This window comes from Staurois parvus, unplaced genomic scaffold, assembly GCF_062004578.1.
Source record: "Staurois parvus isolate SC_StPar_1 unplaced genomic scaffold, SC_StPar_1.0 ptg000146l, whole genome shotgun sequence".
NCBI classification, from domain to species: Eukaryota; Metazoa; Chordata; class Amphibia; order Anura; family Ranidae; genus Staurois; species Staurois parvus.
In genome coordinates this window covers 863070-885893 of record NW_028317942.1, presented here as the reverse complement: position 1 = coordinate 885893, position 22824 = coordinate 863070, and the positions used below count along the sequence as shown (strand labels likewise).

The window sequence follows — 22824 nt, the reverse complement described above, 5'->3', positions numbered from 1 at the left end:
CATACGCTTAACCCATACCCTTCACAGGACGAAAGTACCACTTAACATAAAATTCCCAGCGACGGCACACCACTTTTTACAAAAATCTACCTACCCAAAAAAAGGTATATCGACTTTTTACACAATGCTGGTTGACTCACAGTTCACCACTTATACATCATCCCTAGCAAATTGGGAAAACATAAATCAACAACCGATATCTCCTTCCATCTGTGAGAGAACTTTCTCCACTACGTTTAAGGCCTCAAAGTGTAGCTCACACTGGGAATCATACTTAAAAATACTCCATCAATGGTACTTAACACCTGTCAAACTGTCTATATTTTACCCTCATCTCCCCCAAACTTGCTGGAGACATTGTGGAGATAGAGGTTCTCTTCTTCACCTGCTGTGGGCATGTAAATCCCTTACTTCCTACTGGAATCAAGTTTTCCAATTAATCTCCTTAATAGCACAAACCCCAATCTCTCCAAACCCTGCTTTAGCGCTCCTCCACATTGGTATAGACAAAATTCCATTATCCTCACGCACTATTATTATACATATCTTATCGGCTGCAAAACTGAATATCACCAGGCTCTGGCGTTCCAACACCACTCCTACACTTTCCCGCCTATTGACCGATCTCAACTTCTCATGTGCGATGGAGAGAAACACAGCACTCCGTAATTCCTCGTACTATAAATTCAAAACCCAATGGACTCGATGGTTACAGAACCCTAACTGTTCAATAAATTGATACTACCACATCCCTTTATACTACATCACCTTGACAACTATGGTGCCTTCACCCACCCCCTCCCCCCCCTCCTCCCCTCTTTCTTCTCTTTCTATACCCCCTAAATACACCCACTATCGTTCCACTTGGTTCACATAAGGAAGCATACCTCTCATGTACCTTACCAAAGACGTTGCATAGTACCTCGGCCAGATGGCGAGGTGCCGTTAGCTCATTCTCTGACTGCATATTTTGCTTATATAAATGTGAACTGCGTTATACTACTGTTTTCTATTGTTTTTTGTATGTTCAAAAATCTTCTAATAAAAATATTTGAAAATAAATATAAGAAAAAAAAAAAAAAAAAAAAGCTGTTACTGAACCTAACTGAGGGTCTCGGTTCTCTAGTAGTCGGTGGGCCCAGGCTTGGGGTTCCTCTTGTAATAAAGAAATAATGAACCCGACCCTTATGGTTTCTGATGAGAACGTTCGAGGCTGGAGGTCGAAGTATAACTGGCAGGAAATACAAAACCTCCTGAATCTACCTCGATCCCCGAAAAAATGTTCCGGTAAGGGAACTCGGGGCTCCGGTGCAGATGTCAGAACTAGTGTTTCCCCAGGGCGCTCTTTAGCCTGCCCGGTAGGGGTGGCTAAGGTCTGCATACGGTCACCTAATTCTGTATAGCTCCCCTGGAGGAGCCTAACCCCCTCTGTGAGGGTGGCAATGTGTTGGCACAGATCATCCAGGGGGAAGGTTCCCCTTCCAGACTCAGTCATGGCCGCAAGGTACTGTCAGGCTCCGCCCAACGGGATCTCTAGTGGTCCACGGCACGGGGTTTCCCAGGACGCGGAGTCTAAGTCCCAGTCTGGCCGCAAGGTACTGTCAGGCTCTGCCCAACGGGATCTCTAGTGGTCCACGGCACGGGGTTTCCCAGGACGCGGAGTCTAAGTCCCAGTCTGCCTTTTCACCAGAGCCCCTGATGGTGGGGATAGACTTGGTGCAAGACTGGAACCAGGTCGCGTCCCTGGGCACCCCCGGCGGTGGCAGAGGGGTATCGCTGAGGGTATGTGCCCGGGATGAGTCTGCTGTGAAGGGGATGACAGACCCTGATCCGAGCGGGATGGATGGGATGACAGATCCCGATCCGAGCGGGATGGATGGACGACTGCCAGGAGTGAGCGAGGTCAGACTAGCCGGGTCGGTATCGTGCGGGCAGCGTGGTACAGGGGGAGCAAGCGGAGAATGGTCGGGGTCACAAGCCAGGTTCAGCAGGTAGCGGGCAGCGTGGTACAGAGAGTCAGGCAGAGGGATGGTCAGGAACGAGCCGGGGTCAGAGCAGGAGAGGGTCAGCGTAATCAGAACAGGCAGAGTTTGGCAACAAGGAAACGTACTAGCAGGAACACAGGAACAGGAACAAGACCTCGCGGCACTTTGGAAATGCACAGGGCAGGTTTAAATAGGGCGCCCTGAGTTTCCATTGGTGTGGCCGCAATTGCTACTGCGCATGCGCGGCCGCCGCCGCGATCTCTGTATTCGCCGGCCAGGAAGAGTCGGCGATCTGCGCATGCACGCGACGCTGAGCGGCCGGGATCCCTGACACACGGACACCGGTTCCAGGAATAACAAGAGCACAAAAGTCACTATGAACTGTTTTTTAATCATTTATTTATGAACTATTTATTGGAGATATATTTTATTTACTGAGTTTTTAGCGCTGCACCCCCATTTTACATGCGTTAACTATACCTAATAAATAACATTCTCATGTTCTGAAATATTAGGAAAGAATCAAAAGAGAACTCAATAGGTGGAATAATATACAATACTTTGCAGTAAATAACAGAGTATATTGTCAAGTATTTATCATAAAATACAGGGTATAGCAGAGAAAAATGTAACAGCATACACAATATACTTATGGTTTCTTTATTAAATTTAATGTACTATGGTAAACTCATATGAGACCAGCATAAACTGAAGCTCTCCTCAATAAATGAGCAGAAATAGGTAACCAAAATAGGTACAAACACAGTTAAAGGCTAAGTTGCCGATGGGCTCTTGCTATGAGGGAGCTAAGCCTTTCGTAAAAAAGGACTTTGATGTAATGGAAATTGCCCTCAACAGCAAGTAAGCTATGTACAGTCATCAAAGTTAGTCTTCTGACAGTTACGTTGGTTCGCTTATTGGCTTTGGATAGTCCTACACCCAGTGAGATAGTCTCAAGAAAACAATGGATTCCTTAGGACACTTGAGTGGGAGAGATCAGGTTATAAATTAAAGTTTTGTGATATAGGCTCTGGCCAAAAAGGACTATCAGTGCTTTCTAGTGGGCAAATGCAAAGTATGAGAAAGGCAAAACATGATCAAGCTTCACAAAGAATCTGTACAATGTCTGTAAATAGGACAGTAATGGGTTAATAACCTGTTCACCAGCTTCCTCAGATCAGTTGCAGCAGGTTATACAAAATTGAAGGGCCCTCCTTTGGTGAGATGATTTTTCCAGGTGGATTCCTCTTATGGTCTGGTGAATTTGTGATCCCACTGATACAGTAGCAGTCCATCAGTGTCCCTGAAACAGACCTGATTGCAGGAAGACCAGATTATGCAGGGCTTTATGCACAGGCCTCAGAGCCGGATCTAGTCATGGCAGACAAGTGCTGACACATTACAAGTCTCAGTCCAGTGATCTGTGGCTACAGCAATCTCTGGACAGTGCAGACCAACTGACAATTCATCTCTACAGCCACAAACCGATCTTCTCAGTTCTCCTCTTTCTGTCCCAGCGGAATCTCCTCACTCTCTTCATTGGCTGGCGGCGATCTCTCTACAACTCTTTCCTCGGACTGTAATGCTTATTGCTCAGACTACATCTAGTGTTCTATGTTTGAGGCTCAAAAGCTCAAGGTCTCTACTAGCTCCATCTCAGAATGGAAAATGAGAATTGCATTCAGGTCATTTCACAATAATACATTCAGGCTCTGCATAATCCAGTAACAGTGATTCTGGTTACATGGGAGTAATATGAAGACACACAACAGTATTTGAGACATGCATGGGATATGAGGTATAATATCTTTTCAATCACTTAACCATTTTTTAACCACAATCTGTTTTTAGGTGCTCATGCAAAGTACCCTATGCCACCCTCTTGCTACTTTATATTACCTCTGATCATGTAAGGGTAAAACATAACTAAATACATTTTCATTTTGGATATCAGATTTTTGCAATCTGGGTCCCGTTGGGGAGATTTCTTTTCAACTCAATTAAAATTCAGTGACAATGGTCACAAGCACAAATAGGCGTGGTGGATTTCCCTTATGAGGGAACAGCCATGAATAAAAATCAAGCCGATGTTCTAATTCCTTTTGCACTCCGTCCAAATACAAAAAGAAATTGTGGTTTTAGATATACTTTCAGTGAAATATGACAAGAGGTTGTTTGGGAGTCAAAGAATGAAATGTGGTAACTAGTGACAGCCTTGTTGAATGGCATGCTATCAATGGATGGTAATGTGGGAGTGAGCAGGTATAAAATGTAAATCATGATCAAATAATTTACATTTGAGCAATAATATGTCATATAAGGCAATGTGGTTTGAAGATTAATAAAAAATTTGCAAATTGTACATTATAGTTCACATGAGGAGGTCCATATAACACAAACTTAGAATATTAGCTGAAAACTATGGAAGCAGCTGCCAGGACACTATCTTTCCTTTAGCAGATCTGTCCCTTATGTACTTATTGTATTATAAGAATGAAGAATGAGTAAATGGCTCAAACAGTTTTGCATAACAAACTCTTAGGATTATATTTTAATACACTTCAAAGGATGGCATGAGGAGACTTAAAGCTGTTAGATGCCAGGAAAACACTATGGAGACAGACATTCCAACAGTACACAGTATATTTAGCAAAGTGCTTGAGCTCTGCAACAGCCCGTAAGGACAAGAAGACTTGCTTATTAAGTCAGTACACCTGGAGCAGGGAAATTAGCTTTGTGGGTTTTTTGTACAAAGCCAAATCTAGTGCAATCTGAACTACTGAGTAGAGAACAATTGTCCTGTTTTTGTCAAAGGAGTTTCTGAATAGTTGTTAAATGTTTAATTAAAGTGTGGCTTTTCAAAACATAAGATTTTTCTTTTTTTCTTGCATTTTTCTTTTCATCCAAAGCTCTTACTGTGTCTCTTTGCATCAGGATGTTTAATAAATCTACCATAGAAATTAATTTACTTTATTACAAACAAGCAGACAGGATCTTAAAGGATAAGTTCACCTTTTGGCCAAAAATAATGAATGCACATTTTATTGCAGGTAAAAAATGAGCATTTATTATTTTTGTTCAAAGGAGCCTGTAAAGCATTACACCAGAGATCAGTAGATCACTAATGCCATGCAGGTTTCCTGTAGACCTGTCAGAATATCTGCTAGCTGTACGGGATGTATGAGCAAGCAGATATTCTGACAAGAAGTTTCAATGAACTACCACAGAGCTCCACAACGCCGAGGTAGTTCATTAAAAACTACAAGCTGACAGCCGCCGAGGCTGTCAGGACTTGTAGGCACTCATTCACAGAACTCTGTGAATGAGTGACACACCCGTGTGGGCGGAGCCCCACATGGCCATGCTGTTTTCAAATCTGACAGAGAGTACAGGTAAACTTCTCCTCCTACTGTCAGAGGGAGGGGGTGGGTGGGCGTGGCTGCAACTATGGGAACATGTTACATATTCCACCCTAAAATAGGTGGAACATGTAACATGTTTCAAAGGGGAACTTATTCTTTAAGTTGGCAATACACTAGAATAATTTTGTTTTAAAACTTGCACTTCAGGAACTTTCATTTGATTTTTGAATTCTTAGTGAAGTCAAATTGACATTCATTTTTTACCACAGTGGTGAGAAATTTCAGGACCAGCATGGATTGAATGAATTTCTAACAGTGAATGTGGTTTTCATGTTGGAAATTTAATTCATTCCAAAATTTTAATTTAAAAGCAAGCAATATTTTGAAGTACTTTATTTTGAAGTACTTTTGAATGACATTTTTCAAGTCAATGAATGATAACAGTTTTTGTACTACCGTTGGTTCAGAAATCTATTAGTGTATGTTCAGCTTTAGAGACAAGTAGATAAAGATATTTTTTTTACTTGTCAGATCGTAATTCTTTTCCTTTTTTTATAAAGGATAAATTCACCTTTGAAGATATGTTACATGTTCCACCTGTTTTTAGGGTGGAACATGCAACATGTTCCCATAGCTGCAGCCGCACTCAACCCCCCCCCCCGACAGATAGTACGAGGAGAAGTTTCCCTGTACTATCTGTCAGATTTGAAAACAGCATGGCCCTGCGGGGCTCTGCACACACGGCCACATCACTTAGCGGCTGTCGGCTTGTGGAGCACCGTGGAAGCTTTCTTACAAAATATCTGCTTGCTCGTACATCCTGTACAGCTAGGAGATATTCTGACAGGTCTGCATGAGACCTGCATGACATCAGCAATCTACTGATCAGGCTACTGCAGACAAAAGTAATAAATGCACATTTTTTTTATGTGCAAACAGGTAAAACATTTGCTTAAATAAAAGTTGCTTGTTCATTTCAATCAGAGTCAATGTGTAAATTCCCCTTTGCAGATTAAAAAACATTTAGTGATGACTAAAGCCCAACTCAGGGAAATATGAAAATTCTTCCTTGCAGCTGAGCTGCACACACTCTGCAAGGTTTAACTGCTTATTTAAGTCTAGAGGGGAGTAAAAGCGCTTTTACTTTCCCAGTACCTAGCAGATAGTGCTCCCTCATACTGTGGCTGTGGACTGTCCCTCAATGTCCTCATGCCCAATGCAGGGCTATGGACCCTGCATCGAAGTCCAAAACTAAGGGTGGTTGGGGGGGGCAACCTACCCCAGGCTCTACACTGAAAGGGGCTCCATGGTAGAGCTGCATGTGCTGTGAACTCTACTGTACTGAGCTGCTTTCTTGGATATATACAGACCAGCTACTCCTCAGATTTCATGCCCAAATACAGATAACAGTCTAAGTGGATGGGGTGCCCGGGGAACAGCTCTGGATCTCTTCTTCTCCCCATACACCGCCACAACACCAGTAGACCCACTTTTAGCCACTACCAAGATGGACATGTGCTCTAGCAAATCCAAGGGCACAGACAAACACACCCTTAGCATGAAAATAAACCCAAAACAATCTGACAGCTCTCCTCTCTCATCAGTGGCAGCTGGCTCTTGCCTGTCTGCTTCTTCCATAGGTGCAGCTACTGCCTAGTCTAGTAAGTAAATTAATAAAAAATCTGAAAAGAGAGGTTATAAATAGACTAGGTATCCCCTACACTGTGAATATGTACGGTCCAGTGACCAAACATAGCTGGTAACTAAAAAAGACGTGAACAGGATGTTCACCAAAGTGGTTACAAAAAAGGACCATGCTGTAAATCATAATACAATAAATGTATGAAACAATTCAATGTTATTTATGGTTCAGAATATAAATGCATACAATTGCCAATCGTTAAACAAAATAAGATTAAATACCAATATCCATTACCTCACCCAAGACAACGTTGTCTCTATCACCATTAAAAAATATTCATGACGTCATGGTGTGGCCTTCTATATATAAGAATATTTAGAGCAACAGCCACCAGTCATCTGTCGGGCAATTTCTTATCACCCTCTGGGCTAGCAACATCGGGATATTCTAGCATGGACTATTGTGATACATAAACTAATGATTCCTAGATAGGAATTTATGTGGCATAAAGTCCAAGTGATACTACTTAGGTACTTGTGTGGAAGCAATCCTAATCAGGATATGATGGTATGTCGAGTCCCACAGCATAAATCACTGGATATATTATTTATGGAATGCAAAGCAGGCAACCATTGGCATAAATATGGATAGACAGGTAAAGTACTCAGCAGGATAGTAATGGCAAGAGTTCATGAATGCAGAAAGTATAGATAAGTATAGGCAATTAAGCATAAGTTCTTTGTTTCGAAGCAGTCAAGCCAAGGTAAACAGCTGTGAATGCTGACAGAGGGTATCTACTCACCATCAAGCTGTATAGCCAAAATGCAAGTTCACTCACCCTTTCTGCTAGAGATGTTCCATCCTTTGTAGAAATGTTATTAGTCTGGTAAAAAACCTGACACTGCCCTGCAATTAACACTTGCATCTCCAGAGATAGCCCACATTTTACAGCCACTACTAATCAGGGAAGAACTAGCTTCATTTGCAGCCCAAATGCAATCCACTCTGAAAGCAGATCTTACTGAGGTCAGGCAAGAGCTGTTAACCATTTCCTCTAAGGTCTCCACTCAGGAATCTAATTATGCTCTGTTAGAACAAAGAGTGGTCCTCCTTGAACAGCAGAAAACTCAGTTCTGTTAATGAGAAGTGCAACTGCGTCTGGATGACCTAGAGACTTGCAATAGGTAGATCATCAAACTATGGGGGATCCCAGAGGCTAAAGCGTGCGCCAATTTATTTCCCACTGTAATGGCCATCTTTAATAAATACCTGGACAAGCCACCATCCTCAGCTCTGGCAATTGATAGGGTACATAGCGTGGGCCCTAACAAAATCCCAGAGATGCCCTCTGCAGGGCCCAATATTTTAGAATTGAGAGGGGTCCCACAGGTCTCATACAATCTTCTTCCCCTGCCGCTCCACTGGTACCTGAGCTCCTCCCCATCACAAGTGCTAGAGCTGCAGCAAAGAATCATGTAGCACCGTAGTGTTTGTGATGTTGAGGAAATTGGGCAACAGAAGAGCAGCAGGTAGAAAAAATGACAGCTGTCAAGGAACCAGCAGGTGCTTCAGTAGCACTCGCTAGTTACATCGTATAAATGCAACTGGAAGCTCTGGGGTTTGGCTCCCATTGGGATCCACCTCCAAACGCCACAACCCCCCAAACCTTTTATTACTAATACATGAAATCAAAAGAATGAGGCTGCTGTGACCATTGAAATATAGAATATACACTTTATTAATAGTATTATTAAAGTATAATGGCTAGGTTTCAATGGGCACAGCAGCCTCATTATATTCAATGTATTATGACTAGAATGTTGGGGGGGGGGTTAAATATTAGTGAGGAGCTCCCATCTAACTTACTACTGATTTCTGACTCTATGCCACTTACTACTGACCTGTGAACTCTGCGCGACTTACTATTGACCTGTAAACTCTGTCACTTACTACTGACCTGTGAACTCTGCATCACTTACTACTGACCTGTGAACTCTGCATCACTTACTACTGACCTGTGAACTCTGCATCACTTAGTACTGACCTGTGAACTCTACATCACCTACTACTGACTTGTGAACTCTGTGTCACTTACTACTGACTTGTGAACTCTGTGTCACTTACTATTGACCTGTAAACTCTGTGTCACTTACTATTGACCTGTAAACTCTGTGCTACTTACAACTGACCAGTGAACTCTGCATCACTTACTGCTGACCTTTGAACTCTGCATCACTTACTACTGACCTGTAAACTCTGTGTCACTTACTACTGACCTGTAAACTCTGTGTCACTTACTATTGACCTGTAAACTCTGTGTCACTTACTATTGACCTGTAAACTCTGTGTCACTTACTATTGACCTGTAAACTCTGTGTCACTTACAACTGACCTGTAAACTTTGTGTCACTTACTACTGACCTGTAAACTCTGTGTCACTTACTATTGAGCTGTAAACTCTGTGCTACTTACAACTGACCAGTGAACTCTGCATCACTTACTGCTGACCTTTGAACTCTGCATCACTTACTACTGATCTGTGAACTCTACATCACCTACTACTGACCTGTGAACTCTGTGTCACTTACTACTGACTTGTAAACTCTGTGTCACTTACTATTGACCTGTAAACTCTGTGTCACTTACTACTGACCAGTAAACTCTGTGTCACTTACTATTGACCTTTAAACTCTGTACCACTTACAACTGACCAGTGAACTCTGCATCACCTACTGCTGACCTTTGAACTCTGCATCACTTACTACTGACCTGTGAACTCTACATCACCTACTACTGACCTGTGAACTCTGTGTCACTTACTATTGACCTGTAAACTCTGTGTCACTTACTATTGACCTTAAACGCTGTGTCACTTACTATTGACCTGTAAACTATGTGTCACTTACAACTGACCAGTGAACTCTGCATCACCTACTGCTGACCTTTGAACTCTGCATCACTTACTACTGACCTGTGAACTCTACATCACCTACTACTGACCTGTGAACTCTGTGTCACTTACTATTGACCTGTAAACTCTGTGTCACTTACTATTGACCTGTAAACTCTGTGTCACTTACTATTGACCTGTAAACTATGTGTCACTTACAACTGACCAGTGAACTCTGCATCACCTACTGCTGACCTTTGAACTCTGCATCACTTACTACTGACCTGTGAACTCTACATCACCTACTACTGACCTGTGAACTCCCTGTCACTTACTATTGACCTGTAAACTCTGTGTCACTTACTATTGACCTGTAAACTCTGTGTCACTTACTATTGACCTGTAAACTCTGTGTCACTTACTATTGACCTGTAAACTATGTGTCACTTACAACTGACCAGTGAACTCTGCATCACTTACTGCTGACCTTTGAACTCTGCATCACTTACTACTGAACCCCTGCACTCTGCTTCTAAGTTAACCATGGTCAATATTCAGTACTAAAAAACATACCCAATTTTTACTACGGTACACTGCACACACCACACTTTTTTCTTGCTCAGGAGGGCCCAATTTATGATCCTGTACACAGACCCCAGTACTTTCAATGCCACTGCCTGCATCAGCCTTGATGGCATCAGAAGAATGATGCAAGATGCTGTGGGAACTAGTCTTGCATTGCAAATTAGCTGAGGATTGGGTAAGTAAATCTTGCAGTACAGGTGCAGCCCCATCATGGGAGAATTCTCAAGTATCTTTGAGCTGGGATTTAAGCCATAGGCATAATTAATTAACTGCATCTTGCATTCATAATGATCTGTTTAGGATTGTTGGCTGCTCCCCAGACCTGCAATATGAGGTTATCTGAGCATGTTTAGGACCAAACCGGTCTGCCGCTAGTGTTGTCCTCAACATATGAAGTTAGGCTTTGCATTGTGTGATTGTCATTGTGAAGCAAAAAAGACGCCCGTAAAATAACTGCTGGTGGTTTGTCAATGCCTAGCGAGCAAGGGCAATGAACTTAAAATGAAAAGAATTACCAAATTTTATGTAGGATTACTTATAATTGTTTCCTTGACCAGTATTCCTTATTATCAATCATATTCAGTAACAAAAGAAAAAGTAATCTTAAATAAAGATTCTGTCAGCAGAAACTCTTTAAAAACTATGAAACACGCATACATTTGTGAGTCAATGAATAGGAAAGTACATGACCAGCTACTGCAGTATTTATTCCAACAGTTCAGTCAGTATTCCCTTTGTAGATAGTGGAGATTGGCACAGCAGGATGGTCCATGGGGAACAGAAAAATCTCCACTAAGGTGTTGCTACATTTTTCCTTCATGCTGCTTTTGCAAACTTCTGCATGAATGAATTACAATTCTTCTTTATATTTGTATTGCACAGCACTGCAATGGACCCTGTGGATTTTTAAATGGATGTAGCAGCTGTGACAGAATCCAATGAAATACAGTTATATTAAGCTTTTTAAATTCTAGTTAGTTTCCTAAATCTTTCCAGTTCAAAAAACCTGGACGCTAGCAAAAGCTGAAATGAAAAATTTTATGTATCCCATTTAGTAAAATTGTAGTTTTACCCTCCACACAAGGATGACATGAACAAACCTCCAGAAGGAAATATTTTCAAGTGAAACAATCCTAAACAGTATTATTATTATTATATACATAATTTTTTCATTGTTACTGTTTTACCACATAACTCCAAAGGAAAATGGGCAGCACAGTGGCTAAATGGTTAGCACTCCCGCCTGGCAGTACTAGGGTCGTTGGTTAAAATTCCAACCACAGCACCACCTGCCTGGAGTTTGCATGTTCTTCCTGTGCCTGCGTGGGTTTCCTCCGGGTACTCCGGTTTCCTCCCACACTCCAAAGACATGCTGGTAGGTTAATTGAATACTGTCTAAATTGGCCCTAGTATGTGTATGTATGAATGTGAGTTAGGGACCTTAGATTGTACACCCCTTGAGGGTTAGGGACTGATGTGAATGTACAATATATATGTAAAGCGCTGAGTAAATTGACGGCGCTATATAATTACCTGAAATAAATAAATAAAACATACACTGTTAGAGCTTTAAAAAAAGGTTGAGCCATGTTTTTACTGACCCCCATCCACCCCACTTAAGCTGCAAAGGCAGAAAGACAAGGGTGTACACATGCCGCAGCCATGAAGCAAAGGCAATAATTTCCCCCCCCCCCCCCCCGTTATGTTTTCTGCCAAACAGGACCATTCAAGTGAATGGAGCTGTGCTGTAACCACCGTGCATTACACATGGTTTTAGCACAAAGGAGTGACATTTAGAGGGTTAAGACAGTAAATGAGGTGACATACCACTCTGAAAAGTGATCCACTACAGATTTCTTTTCAGATGAGTGTTAAGTACTGCCCTAGTGTAAACCTAACATTATTCTCCTGCTGAGATACACTGTATGTGTAACCTTACTCTTCTGCTGAAATACACTGTATGTGTAATCTTGCTATCCTGCTAAGTTGCACTGCATGTGTAACCTTAACCCCTTGAAGCCGATGTCACACAAATATGCGGCCTCACAGAACTGGGCTTTTTTCCATGGGACCGCATATCTGCATACCTGTCTTTCTGCGCTCCCACCACAAAGACCACGGTGTCACTGAGAGCCCCGGATCCCTTTCTAACGATTGGGACCCAGGGCTCCTGATTCCAGGTCACATGATCGCTGTGATAGCCTCTGATTGGCTATCACAGTGATAAGTCACTGTACAGCCTGGCCCCCTTGTTTTTTTTCTCTCTATGAATGGAGGAGAGAGATATATTGTATCACTCTAACTCCTGGCATTGAGAGAAAAAAAATGTTTGTTGAAAAAAAAAAAAAAGATTGTTTCTGGGCTGTACTATGGGTACAAACAACAAATAACATACACATCTATGGTATTCTTGCAATCATCAAGAGCTGGAAAATGTATTTTGGGTTGTTTTTTGGTGGTAGGTTATGGTAGTAACAAGAAACACACAGCTAAATTTAAAAAAAATATATTTTTTTTACTATTCTGGGCCAGTTTTCCTTTGATAATAAAAAAAATCAGGAAATATCCATTACCATTTACGACCAAATGAAAGCCCAATTTGTCCTGAAAAAAACAAGGTATAATTCACCTGGATGTACAAAGTAGTTGTGATGATATGTACGGTTTTACTAACACGTCAATGTTGCAAAATTGTGCGCAGGCATTAAGATTTGTTTTACCCATAGGCGTGAAGGGGTTAAGCTGGCCATAGAGGGATTGAATCTCAGCCAGTTCAGCAGGGACTGGCCGATATTCGATACATCTATGGGCAGGCCATTGATAAACTTCGGTACACCTAGCATGTTGGATTTTTAGCATGTAATTATTTCCTGGTATACTATCTAAGGTCCATAGCTTACATTCATACTGTACATACACATACTAAGGCCAATTTAGTCAGGAGCCAATTAACCTACCAGCATGTCTTTGGAGTATAGACTATACTCTTATTCAAAAATGATATACTAATCTACTTTTTATTTATTTGTTTATTTTTTTGTTCAGGATCTATTTAATCACTTCCCGTCTGCCCTATAGCAGATATACTGCTACAGGGTGGCACAGGTGAGCAAAATCACATACATATATATGTGATTTCACATTTTGGGGTATGAGGCACGTGCACTCCCTAACAGCACCATCATTCGAGGCCGCGGCTGTCCATCACCAGGTCCCGGCCAGTGATTACTTGCTGGCGTCCGGTGATTGCTGAGCATCTCCAACAGGGGGGGAGAACTGTTAGTGAACAAACAGTTCTCCACCCTGTCAGCTCATGCACACTGCTTTTCATGGCTGTGCACAGAATGCCTGCTGCAGTCTCACTATAAGTCACTGATCATCACCATTACTATTAAAAAAAAGTACAAAAACAAAATTTCAGTATATACACTGCCATTTGTAAACACTATAACTTTCACGTAAACCAATTAATTTACACATATTGTTTTTTTTTGCAAAGATATGTAGCAGAATACATTTTGGCCTAAATTTATGATGAAAGTTGATTTTTTAATTTTTTTACTGGACATGTTTAATAGCACAAAGTCAAAAATATATTTTTTTTTTTGTCAGCCTTTTTTTTTTATAGCGCAAAAAATAAAAAACACAGAGGCGATCAAATGCCACCAAAAGAAAGCTGAATTATTGGGAAAAAAGGGATGTAAATGTAATTTGGGTGCAGAGTTGCATGATTGCGCAATTGTCAGTTAAAGTAACGCAGCGCCGTAACGCAAAAAATGGCCTGGTCAGGAAGGGGGGTAAATCCTTTAGAGGGCAAGTGGTTAAATGATACCCAGACAGTTTTTTTTTGTTTGGGGTTTAATACCCTGAAAATCTGTTCATACATAAAAATATACAGTACATAGTATAATTAAAGAAGTCGGAAGTGACGAAACGCGTCAAGGGACATGACGTCGGACGTGAACATAAACCAGAAGTAGCGAAGTGGCCATCTTGAGAGAGGTTCTGTATACCATATGCTGTTACTGAATGGACACAATACTGATACATTGAGGAGATATGCGATTTTAAAGAAGTTTTCTTGTAAGCACAGTTTTAATAAAAGAGACCCATGTATAATACATACTACACTATATGGTCTTTCTCTTTTGACCTATGATATGATGTCCTAATGAGATTGGAGGCTGGATCAGTGTGGAATGAGAGTAGCCATTTCTCATCTATGCTAATGGGCATTTAACCTCCCTAGTGGTATGATTATGTTAATATTTCTGTGCTCAAAGCGGTAAATTTTTTTGCATGGAAATATGTCGTTTTTTTATTGTAGGATTGTAATTTTTAGGAATAACTCACTGAAATCTGTCCGAACAAGAGTCTAGTAAACATCCCGGGGATGATAAAATTTGAAACACGAAATCATAAATGATAATATAATAATCATAAAAATAATAATATAATAATAATACATTTAATTTAATAATATAATCAAACCAAAAACACTGAAATTTGAAATAGAGCGCAAAGTTCACACATCACTGAACTTAGTCGCAAAATCGTTTTCAGTGTCTGATGACGAATTTCCCCACGAATCATTATCACTCAATTCTGCAAGTGGTTCTAATTTACTATTGCTGTTCTCTAGCTGGTCTAAAACCGATTTTTACATAAAGGGACGCTTTTTGGACGTCATGGACGCTTCTCACTTTCAAGGCAGAAAGAACGGTAAAAATGTAGGCAGGGCACAGGACAAAGCACTAGGGACAAAATGTATGTGAAATGCTTTGAAACAGTAATGTTTTACTATGTGATTTTAGTGTATTTAGTGAATGTTACTTTTTAAAATCTTTTAAGTTTCCGCCGGTTCCGTCCACCATACATCTCAATGCTTGCAGGGACCGGAACCCAGAAGAAGGATGCTGGCATCGGCCGGAGAAGATGGCCAGGGACGCTGCAGGAGGGACATCGCGGGAGCGCAGGACAAGGTAAATGAAACCGGGAATCCCAGAGCAACGCTGTAGTGTAATCCTGAGTATAGCTCTTGGCACTGATAATTAACCCCGAGCTACACTCGGGAATACCGCCAGGGAGGTTAAGTCAGGTAAGGTGCATGGTTTGGAAGATGGCGGCGAGTGGCTTTTGTTGCATTAGTGGTGTTGAAGAGGGGAGCACATATTATTATATGTTTAAAGGATACTACACTATCATATGTTTTCTCCAGAGGTATTCTTATGAAGATAAGGATGCATTCAAAGGATCAGTTTTTGAGTGGATTTTATTATGGAATGAGATTCAACGTTATGTAAAAATATTTTTAGGGTAAGAGTATTTTATCCAGCCACATAGAAGTGGACACTGGGTGATTAATGCAAATCTTGAACACAATATACACAGAGATTTAGAATATAAGCTTTATTTGATGTTTATGCAATAGGGATAATGCACTATATGTAATTTTTGTTTTTTTTGAGGCACACGTGGATATTTAAAGAGTGAGATTTTTGGAGATAGATCAAGTGGAAGTATGAATTCTGAATAATATTTGAAGATTCACAGACGCTAAGAAAGTTTTATTTGACTTTGGACTTTTGGGGGAGAAAGTGTGACTTTTTGTGTGTCTAGGGTGTTATATATATATCATTTTGTGGGTATACTGATTTTTGCAATTCATATATAGTATAATTAATTTTTAAAAAGGTAATAAAATTACAAGAATAAAAATAGATCTTTTGGCACATAAAAATCTTCAGAACTTAGAAACATAACTTTAAAATGGCTTTACACTCTGTATATCAAAGCTTAAACCAGCATATGAAGGCTACCTAAGCAGGCCTTTGCTTAGCTTACCACATAAGAAACTGCTATGATGTGTCTGAGCTCAATATTGTCCTCCCTTTGATATTAGTATATGTTAAGTCTCTGTGTTAAGCTGGGTAAACATGTATCAAAATTCATCCAGTTTAGAAGGAACCAGCAGAATTTCGATCTATGTATACCCATATCTGTTCAACAGAAACTGATGGCTTCTGTCGAATGGTCCTGCTGAAAAAACAGCATTTGATAAGCCGATGCAGCCAATGGTTAGAGGGAATCCTGTGCTGTCAGAATGCTATAGTGAAGTAGGGGAGATCCCTGCATCCACATTCTTTGTGTGGATGTGGGAATCTGTGAGTGTTTTTTCATACAACCCACTGGTTGAATGAAAAAAAAAACAAAAGCAAAGTGTATACCCAGCTTTAGTTATACTTTCCTTTACCAAGGCAAGTAACATAGCTGTGTCACTGTTAACTATTATTTTATTTTTGTTTTCTATATTTCACATACCTGTGACCTGTATTTCTGTATTTTCACTTCATCTATTTCACTTTTGTCCCCAACCTCTAATATTTTATCAGCTAGTACCGTGTTTTATTTATCTTCCTTGTGATAATTTTATTTGCTTTTATCATTCAAGTGTAAATTCAAAATATTTCTACGCTTGGTGTACACTTGTGTGGGAAGCAGCACTCTAATGGTCTGAATAAATAAAAAAAAATGATCTAAAATTAATAGGTGCACTTACCCGATTTATGTGCCACTTCATGGCATATAAATCGAGGAAGTCACCTTTCAGTGTTAGACTTCTATTATTCATCCTGCCTATTTATAAACTACAATCAATTTTTTTTGTATTTCTTCCTGATTATTTTTCACACAATAGATCACTAATTGCCCAGTTGAAATATGCAAATTGCCATCAATAGGGTTTGTGTCACTGTGACCATTTTATATTGAAGGCTCATTATTCTTGATAGTTAAAAACTCATAAATGTGTTACTTATTACTAGGAAAAATTACTATAGCAATAATAATTATTAAGCCAACTCTTTTAAAGGAGAAAATAACAATGTAAATGAATGTCTCCAAATAATGGTGTGGACTACTTACTGCTGTAAGTTAGGTGAAATCCAATGTCAGTGTCCGATCCATTTGTATTAAATTCTATCCACAAATGATTTGATGTACTGTTGAGTATTAGCTTTAATAGCTCATTTTTTGTAAAGGCACCTAGAAGCCGGGAAGAACTCTGTTTTCCATCATAAACCTTAAAGAAAAGAAGAGTATATTAAGGGTAAATAAAACATAGAACAAAAATGTTGTAAAAAAATTCCTAAAATTGTGTTCAATTCAAGTACTGTTATAGTAGCTCCAAGATTAATTGTGTTATCAAGTGTTACATTTTGACAGGTCAGATGAAGGATCCAAACATTTCATTGCTGTCATGACTTGTACAATCAATTATGCTTTCAAATATTTTCAAGCCTTTTCTTCACCAATACAATTAATATTTATACCTGTATGCATCCTTTGAGATTTCATAACCTCAGCCTTTTTTGATAATCTACTTATACAGCCGCAAAGAAAAAAAAAGATTGGTGACATTTCAGTAGAGTGTGTCTTTTCTAAGTTTTCTAAGATCATCAATGAGCAAGAAAAAAGAAACAGTCCACTCTGTTCCTTCCTGTCAGATTCTATTAAAAGGAAATTGAAAATTTGAAGCTAAGCTGTCATCTTACATCTTTCCTCAATGTATGAGGTGACTTTTGGATTAAGGTATGAGAAATGAACTACTATATAACAATTTAAAGAAAAACATAGTAGTAATACTACTAAAATTTCTATATTCTATTCACATAAACTTAAAGTGGTTGTAAAGGCTCAAGGTTTTTTTTACCTTCATGCATTCTATGCATGAAGGTTAAAAACCTTCTCTGTACAACAGCTCTCCTGCCACCCTAATACTCACCTAAGCCCTCTCTCCGTCCAGCAATGTGCACTAGAGCCTTGGCAATCACGGGACTCCCTCTCCTCATTGGCTGAGACAGCTGCGGGAGCCATTTCTTCCACTGCTGTCAATCACAGCCAGTGAGCCAATGAGAAGAGAGAGGGGGTGGGGCCAAGCCACGGCACCATGTATGAATAGACACATGGAGTAGAGGGTGGCCTCATAGCAAGATGCTTGCTCTGAGGGCACCTGACAAGAAGAAGGGGCCAGGAGCACTGGCGGGGGGACCCGAGAAGAGGAGGATCTGGGTTGCTCTGTGCAAAACAACTGCAGGTAAGTATGATGTGTTTGTTGTTTAAAAAAAATAAGCCTTTAATATCACTTTTAAGTGTTTGTAAACATAAAAAATAAAAAATTCCACTGGCTCTTAAATGTATTTCTACATGTGTTTTCCTTCCTCCTGATAGTAAACTGACCACACAAAGCATGGCAGCCAAGCTGTGCTATGTGGTCAGGCTTCAAGGTTTCTGCTCCTGTCTTTTAGATACAGGCATGCTGTGTCTGCTTCTTCTGCGGTCACAGTAAGATCACACCCCCACCCATCCCTCCTGCCTTTACTGATGGCAGCGGCTTCCCCATCCAGCCACTCCTCCCCTCCTCTTTGACAAAAAAAAATCAATAAGTGTATATTGATTGGTAGTGCTTACAAACCACTGTAAATAGTACTACTATAAAAATACTGTGCACTGTCACTGTACTAATGACACTGGCTGGGAAAGGGTTAACATTTAGGGCAATGAAGGGGTTGTACATACTTAACCATGTGTAATGTTTGTAAAGTGTGCTGCTTTTACTGGCCGATCTCTCAGTTTATTATGCCTTTCGCTTTCTTGGTTCAGTGGTCTGTGTTGTTTACCAACACAAGAGCTCTGGGCTGTGCTTGCACACAGCCGATCAGCAGGTCCTGTCTGTGAATCATTGGCTGGGACTTGCTGACAGGCTCCCGTTGTGTGCAAGCACAGTGGGTGCTGGATGGGGAGCACACGCCTGCACCAAAATTAGGCGGCGATGTACCAGTATGTCGCTTTGTATACAGCCACAGCTCACCCACAGTGCAGTGCGGGCAGGCATTCGGCAAGCAGTTAACTAAAACAAAAACACCAAAATGTCCTATAATGAACATCTATCATCAATCGTGTCATCTTATGATGCAGATTAGCATCAAGCATAATGCCCAAAGTCTGCCAACTCATCAAAAGAAACCAAAAATACCTCCTGCTGATGCATGTCTTATCCTGAGAAACCGTGACATCATTAGCCAAATCTATAAAATCCAAAAAGAATCTGCACTCCTCACACTCTTCGATCTTGTAATAATGAGTGCTCAAAGTGAATGCCATGGATGGTTCCATTCCAGAGCTAATTGCAAAGATGTAAATTCACCAGCACTCCAAATAGACACGTTTTGTCATGTTTATTGTGAAGACTGGAACACACAAGACATAAGAAACTGATGTATCAGAGGCCTCACAAGGCTCCTTTCTTAATTCAACATACTGGCACTACTTAGAGTGCATCTTTGCAATTGACCAAATATAGTCATGTCAATATATGTTCAGTGATGTCACTTGTGAGACCTTGTCCTTTTGTATATATCAGCTGTCATCAGCCAGACCAGTTATTTGGCATGAGTGAAGCAAAAGGACCGGCTATGCATTTGTGAGCAGTATTTGTTTTGTTTTTCTGAGGGTTGGCAAGCATTGGTATCATAATTGACTGGATCTACAGTGCTGGCCAATGTGATTGATGATGGATATACATCCTGGGATTAGTGTGGCGCTCAAAATAAATAAATAAATATCAATATGTGATCAATTAATATACAAAAATAACATATAATGATTAATAAAATAAATACTCCATAAAAATAATGACCAATCCTCCTCCCTGCGACCCCTAAGGGCCAACAGGCTTGTAGGATCAACCTGGATCCTAGAATCAAAGAGGGCCAACACCTTTTCCTTCCTTCTTTGTCTTTACACTGGGTACACTGCATGTGAATTGGGACTTCCTGGTGTAGCAAGATGGCGTCGCACGCCGGAAGTGCGTCACCGCGCACCGGAGACTGCGGACTCGGTGTACCCACACATCGGTGAGGAGGGAGGACTGCTGAGATATGTGAGTTCTGCTACATTGCATTTTGGAAATAAAGGAGTCTTTAATACTACACTTAGAGGGTGTTTTCTTCTTTGGCTCACTGGATTGGTGAGCCATTGTTCTTTAAGGCACCTTGGCTGCATAAGGGAAGTAGGAGGCCCACCAGGAAAGACAAAGAAGGAAGGAAAAGGTGTTGGCCCTCTTTGATTCTAGGATCCAGGTTGATCCTACAAGCCTGTTGGCCCTTAGGGGTCGCAGGGAGGAGGTGAGGAGGCATTTTAGCCACTGTTTGGAGAAGATTTTGGCACAAATCACCCATTGAGTATCACCGTTTATTGCATGAATTGATTTATCACTTGAAGAACATTATTATATTTGATTTTTTGAAGGAACGGACATTTATGTATTCTTTTGCACTATTTTTTGGCACTTTTACACTTTTTATTAAGTTGGTATTAATTTTTTGATCACCTATATGGTAATTATAAGCATGTGATTTATTTAAGTCACTTGATTCATTTTAGAGTGTGATCACTTGAGTTATTTATGGATGCACTTATATATTTATTTGAGACACTTCGATTTTTTAGAGTGTGATCACTTGAGGTATTATTGTCATTATTTTTATGGAGTATTTATTTTATTAATCATTATATGTTATTTTTGTATATTAATTGATCACATATTGATATTTATTTATTTATTTTGAGCGCCACACTATATATATTTATTTATGTTTGTACACTACACTAGGTATTAGTAGGAGAGTGTTGGCAGCTGTACTAGTTGTTCACCATTTTTAGCGCAAGAGGATTTTTTACACTACATCCTGGGATTATTTACTTAATACAGAGACTTGTATAAAAATTTGAGTTTTATTCACACTTTACGTTTTATGTTAATGAATAGGCAGGGCCTGGTATTTTGGTGTCCCCTTACTTTTAAAGGAAGCTTCCAGATTCCAATAAGCTCCCCACTTACAGACCTTAAAACAACCAGGCTAGGGTTGTGGGGAAAAGGCCTTTGTCCTCATCAACAGGAGGAAAAAGATGCTTTGCCAGGGAGGTCCCCCCTGAAAAGATACCCCCCCCAGTGTTGAGGGCATGTGGCCTGGTATGGTTCAGGAGGGGGGTGCACACATTTGTTCCCCTACTTTCCTGATATCCCAGGCTGCATTCTCAGATAAGGGCCTGGTATAGATTTTTTGGGGGAACTCATGCATTTTTTTTTGATTTTTGCTTGAAGTTCCCCCATAAAATCGGTACGATATGTAATTTGATTGGAACCTCACACCTTTTTTCAATGGGGCCACATACAATTTTTACTTTTTACCTATAGACCTAAAGGGTCTCGTATGAATTGGGGGGATCCTAATCTGTTTTTTAATACTCTTCTGCACAATTGCTTACATGGCAAGGGCCCATAGCCTGATTAGGGCCCTCTCGACTCCTTCACAGAGCCCTAGCCCCCTTCAGAGATCTCAGCCCCTCCAGAATTGCTCTAAAATGCTTCCAGAAACCCCTATCAACCACAGTGAAATCAAGACCCAAACAAAGTCTTCTAGCCCCTTAGCCCCATCTCAAGCCCATAATGCACTTAAAAGCTTCTTACATTTTTCATCTTTCTGACACCAACCTCAGGGCATTTTTCCTCCTACTGGCCACCCAACATCAAATGTTTCATTTCCATCATTTCATTGTATGAGTTTAAACTCTTTTTTTTTTACTTTGGAGGCATGGATATGTGGGCCAGACATGTAAAGGAGGGGCCAAAAGGAGAAGGGACAGAGAACAGTGGGAAAAGGTGAATGACCAGGACAGCAGCAAGGGAAAGCCAGGGCTGTATGGCTAAAGGAGCTGAAGAAGAGGAGATACTGAGGGTGGTACATTGTGTGTGTGGCATGCTACTGATTAATGCTGATCACATATGACTCAATGTATGTACCAACATGCACACGTTTACATGGTACATGTGTAATACGCCCTTATGTACATACTGTTATGTATTGACATATATTTGAAATGCTACAATTTTGGCCATTTTCAATATATGCAAAAAAATAAATTAAAAAATGATATACAGTCATGGCCGAAATTGTTGGCACCCTTGATATTTTTCCTGAAAATCAAGTATTTCACACAAAAAAGGTATTGCATTAACACATGTTTTGCTATACACATGTTTATTCCCTTTGTATGTATTGGAACAAATATAAAACAGAGGCAGAAAAGCAAATATGACATAATGTCACACAAAACCCCAAAAATGGGCTGGACAAAAGTATTGGCACCCTTAACTTAATATTTGGTTGCACACCCTTTGGAAAACATAACTGAAATCAGTCGCTTCCTATAACCATCAATAAGCTTCTGACACCTCTCACCCGGAATTTTGGACCACTCTTCCTTTGCAAACAGCTCCAGGTCTCTCTTATTGGAAGG

At 40.4% G+C, this 22824-nt stretch overlaps 1 protein-coding gene across 1 annotated transcript in view; it reads right to left on the bottom strand.

Moving 5' to 3' along the window:
• LOC149464866 (CUB and sushi domain-containing protein 1-like) overlaps positions 1-22824 on the bottom strand; it is a 1089704-nt gene that overhangs the window by 207242 nt on the left and 859638 nt on the right. Inside the window, exon 25 of the mRNA XM_089673951.1 lies at positions 17389-17545. Coding sequence (XP_089530077.1) covers positions 17389-17545 — 157 coding nt within the window. The remainder of the gene's footprint in view (positions 1-17388; positions 17546-22824) is intronic.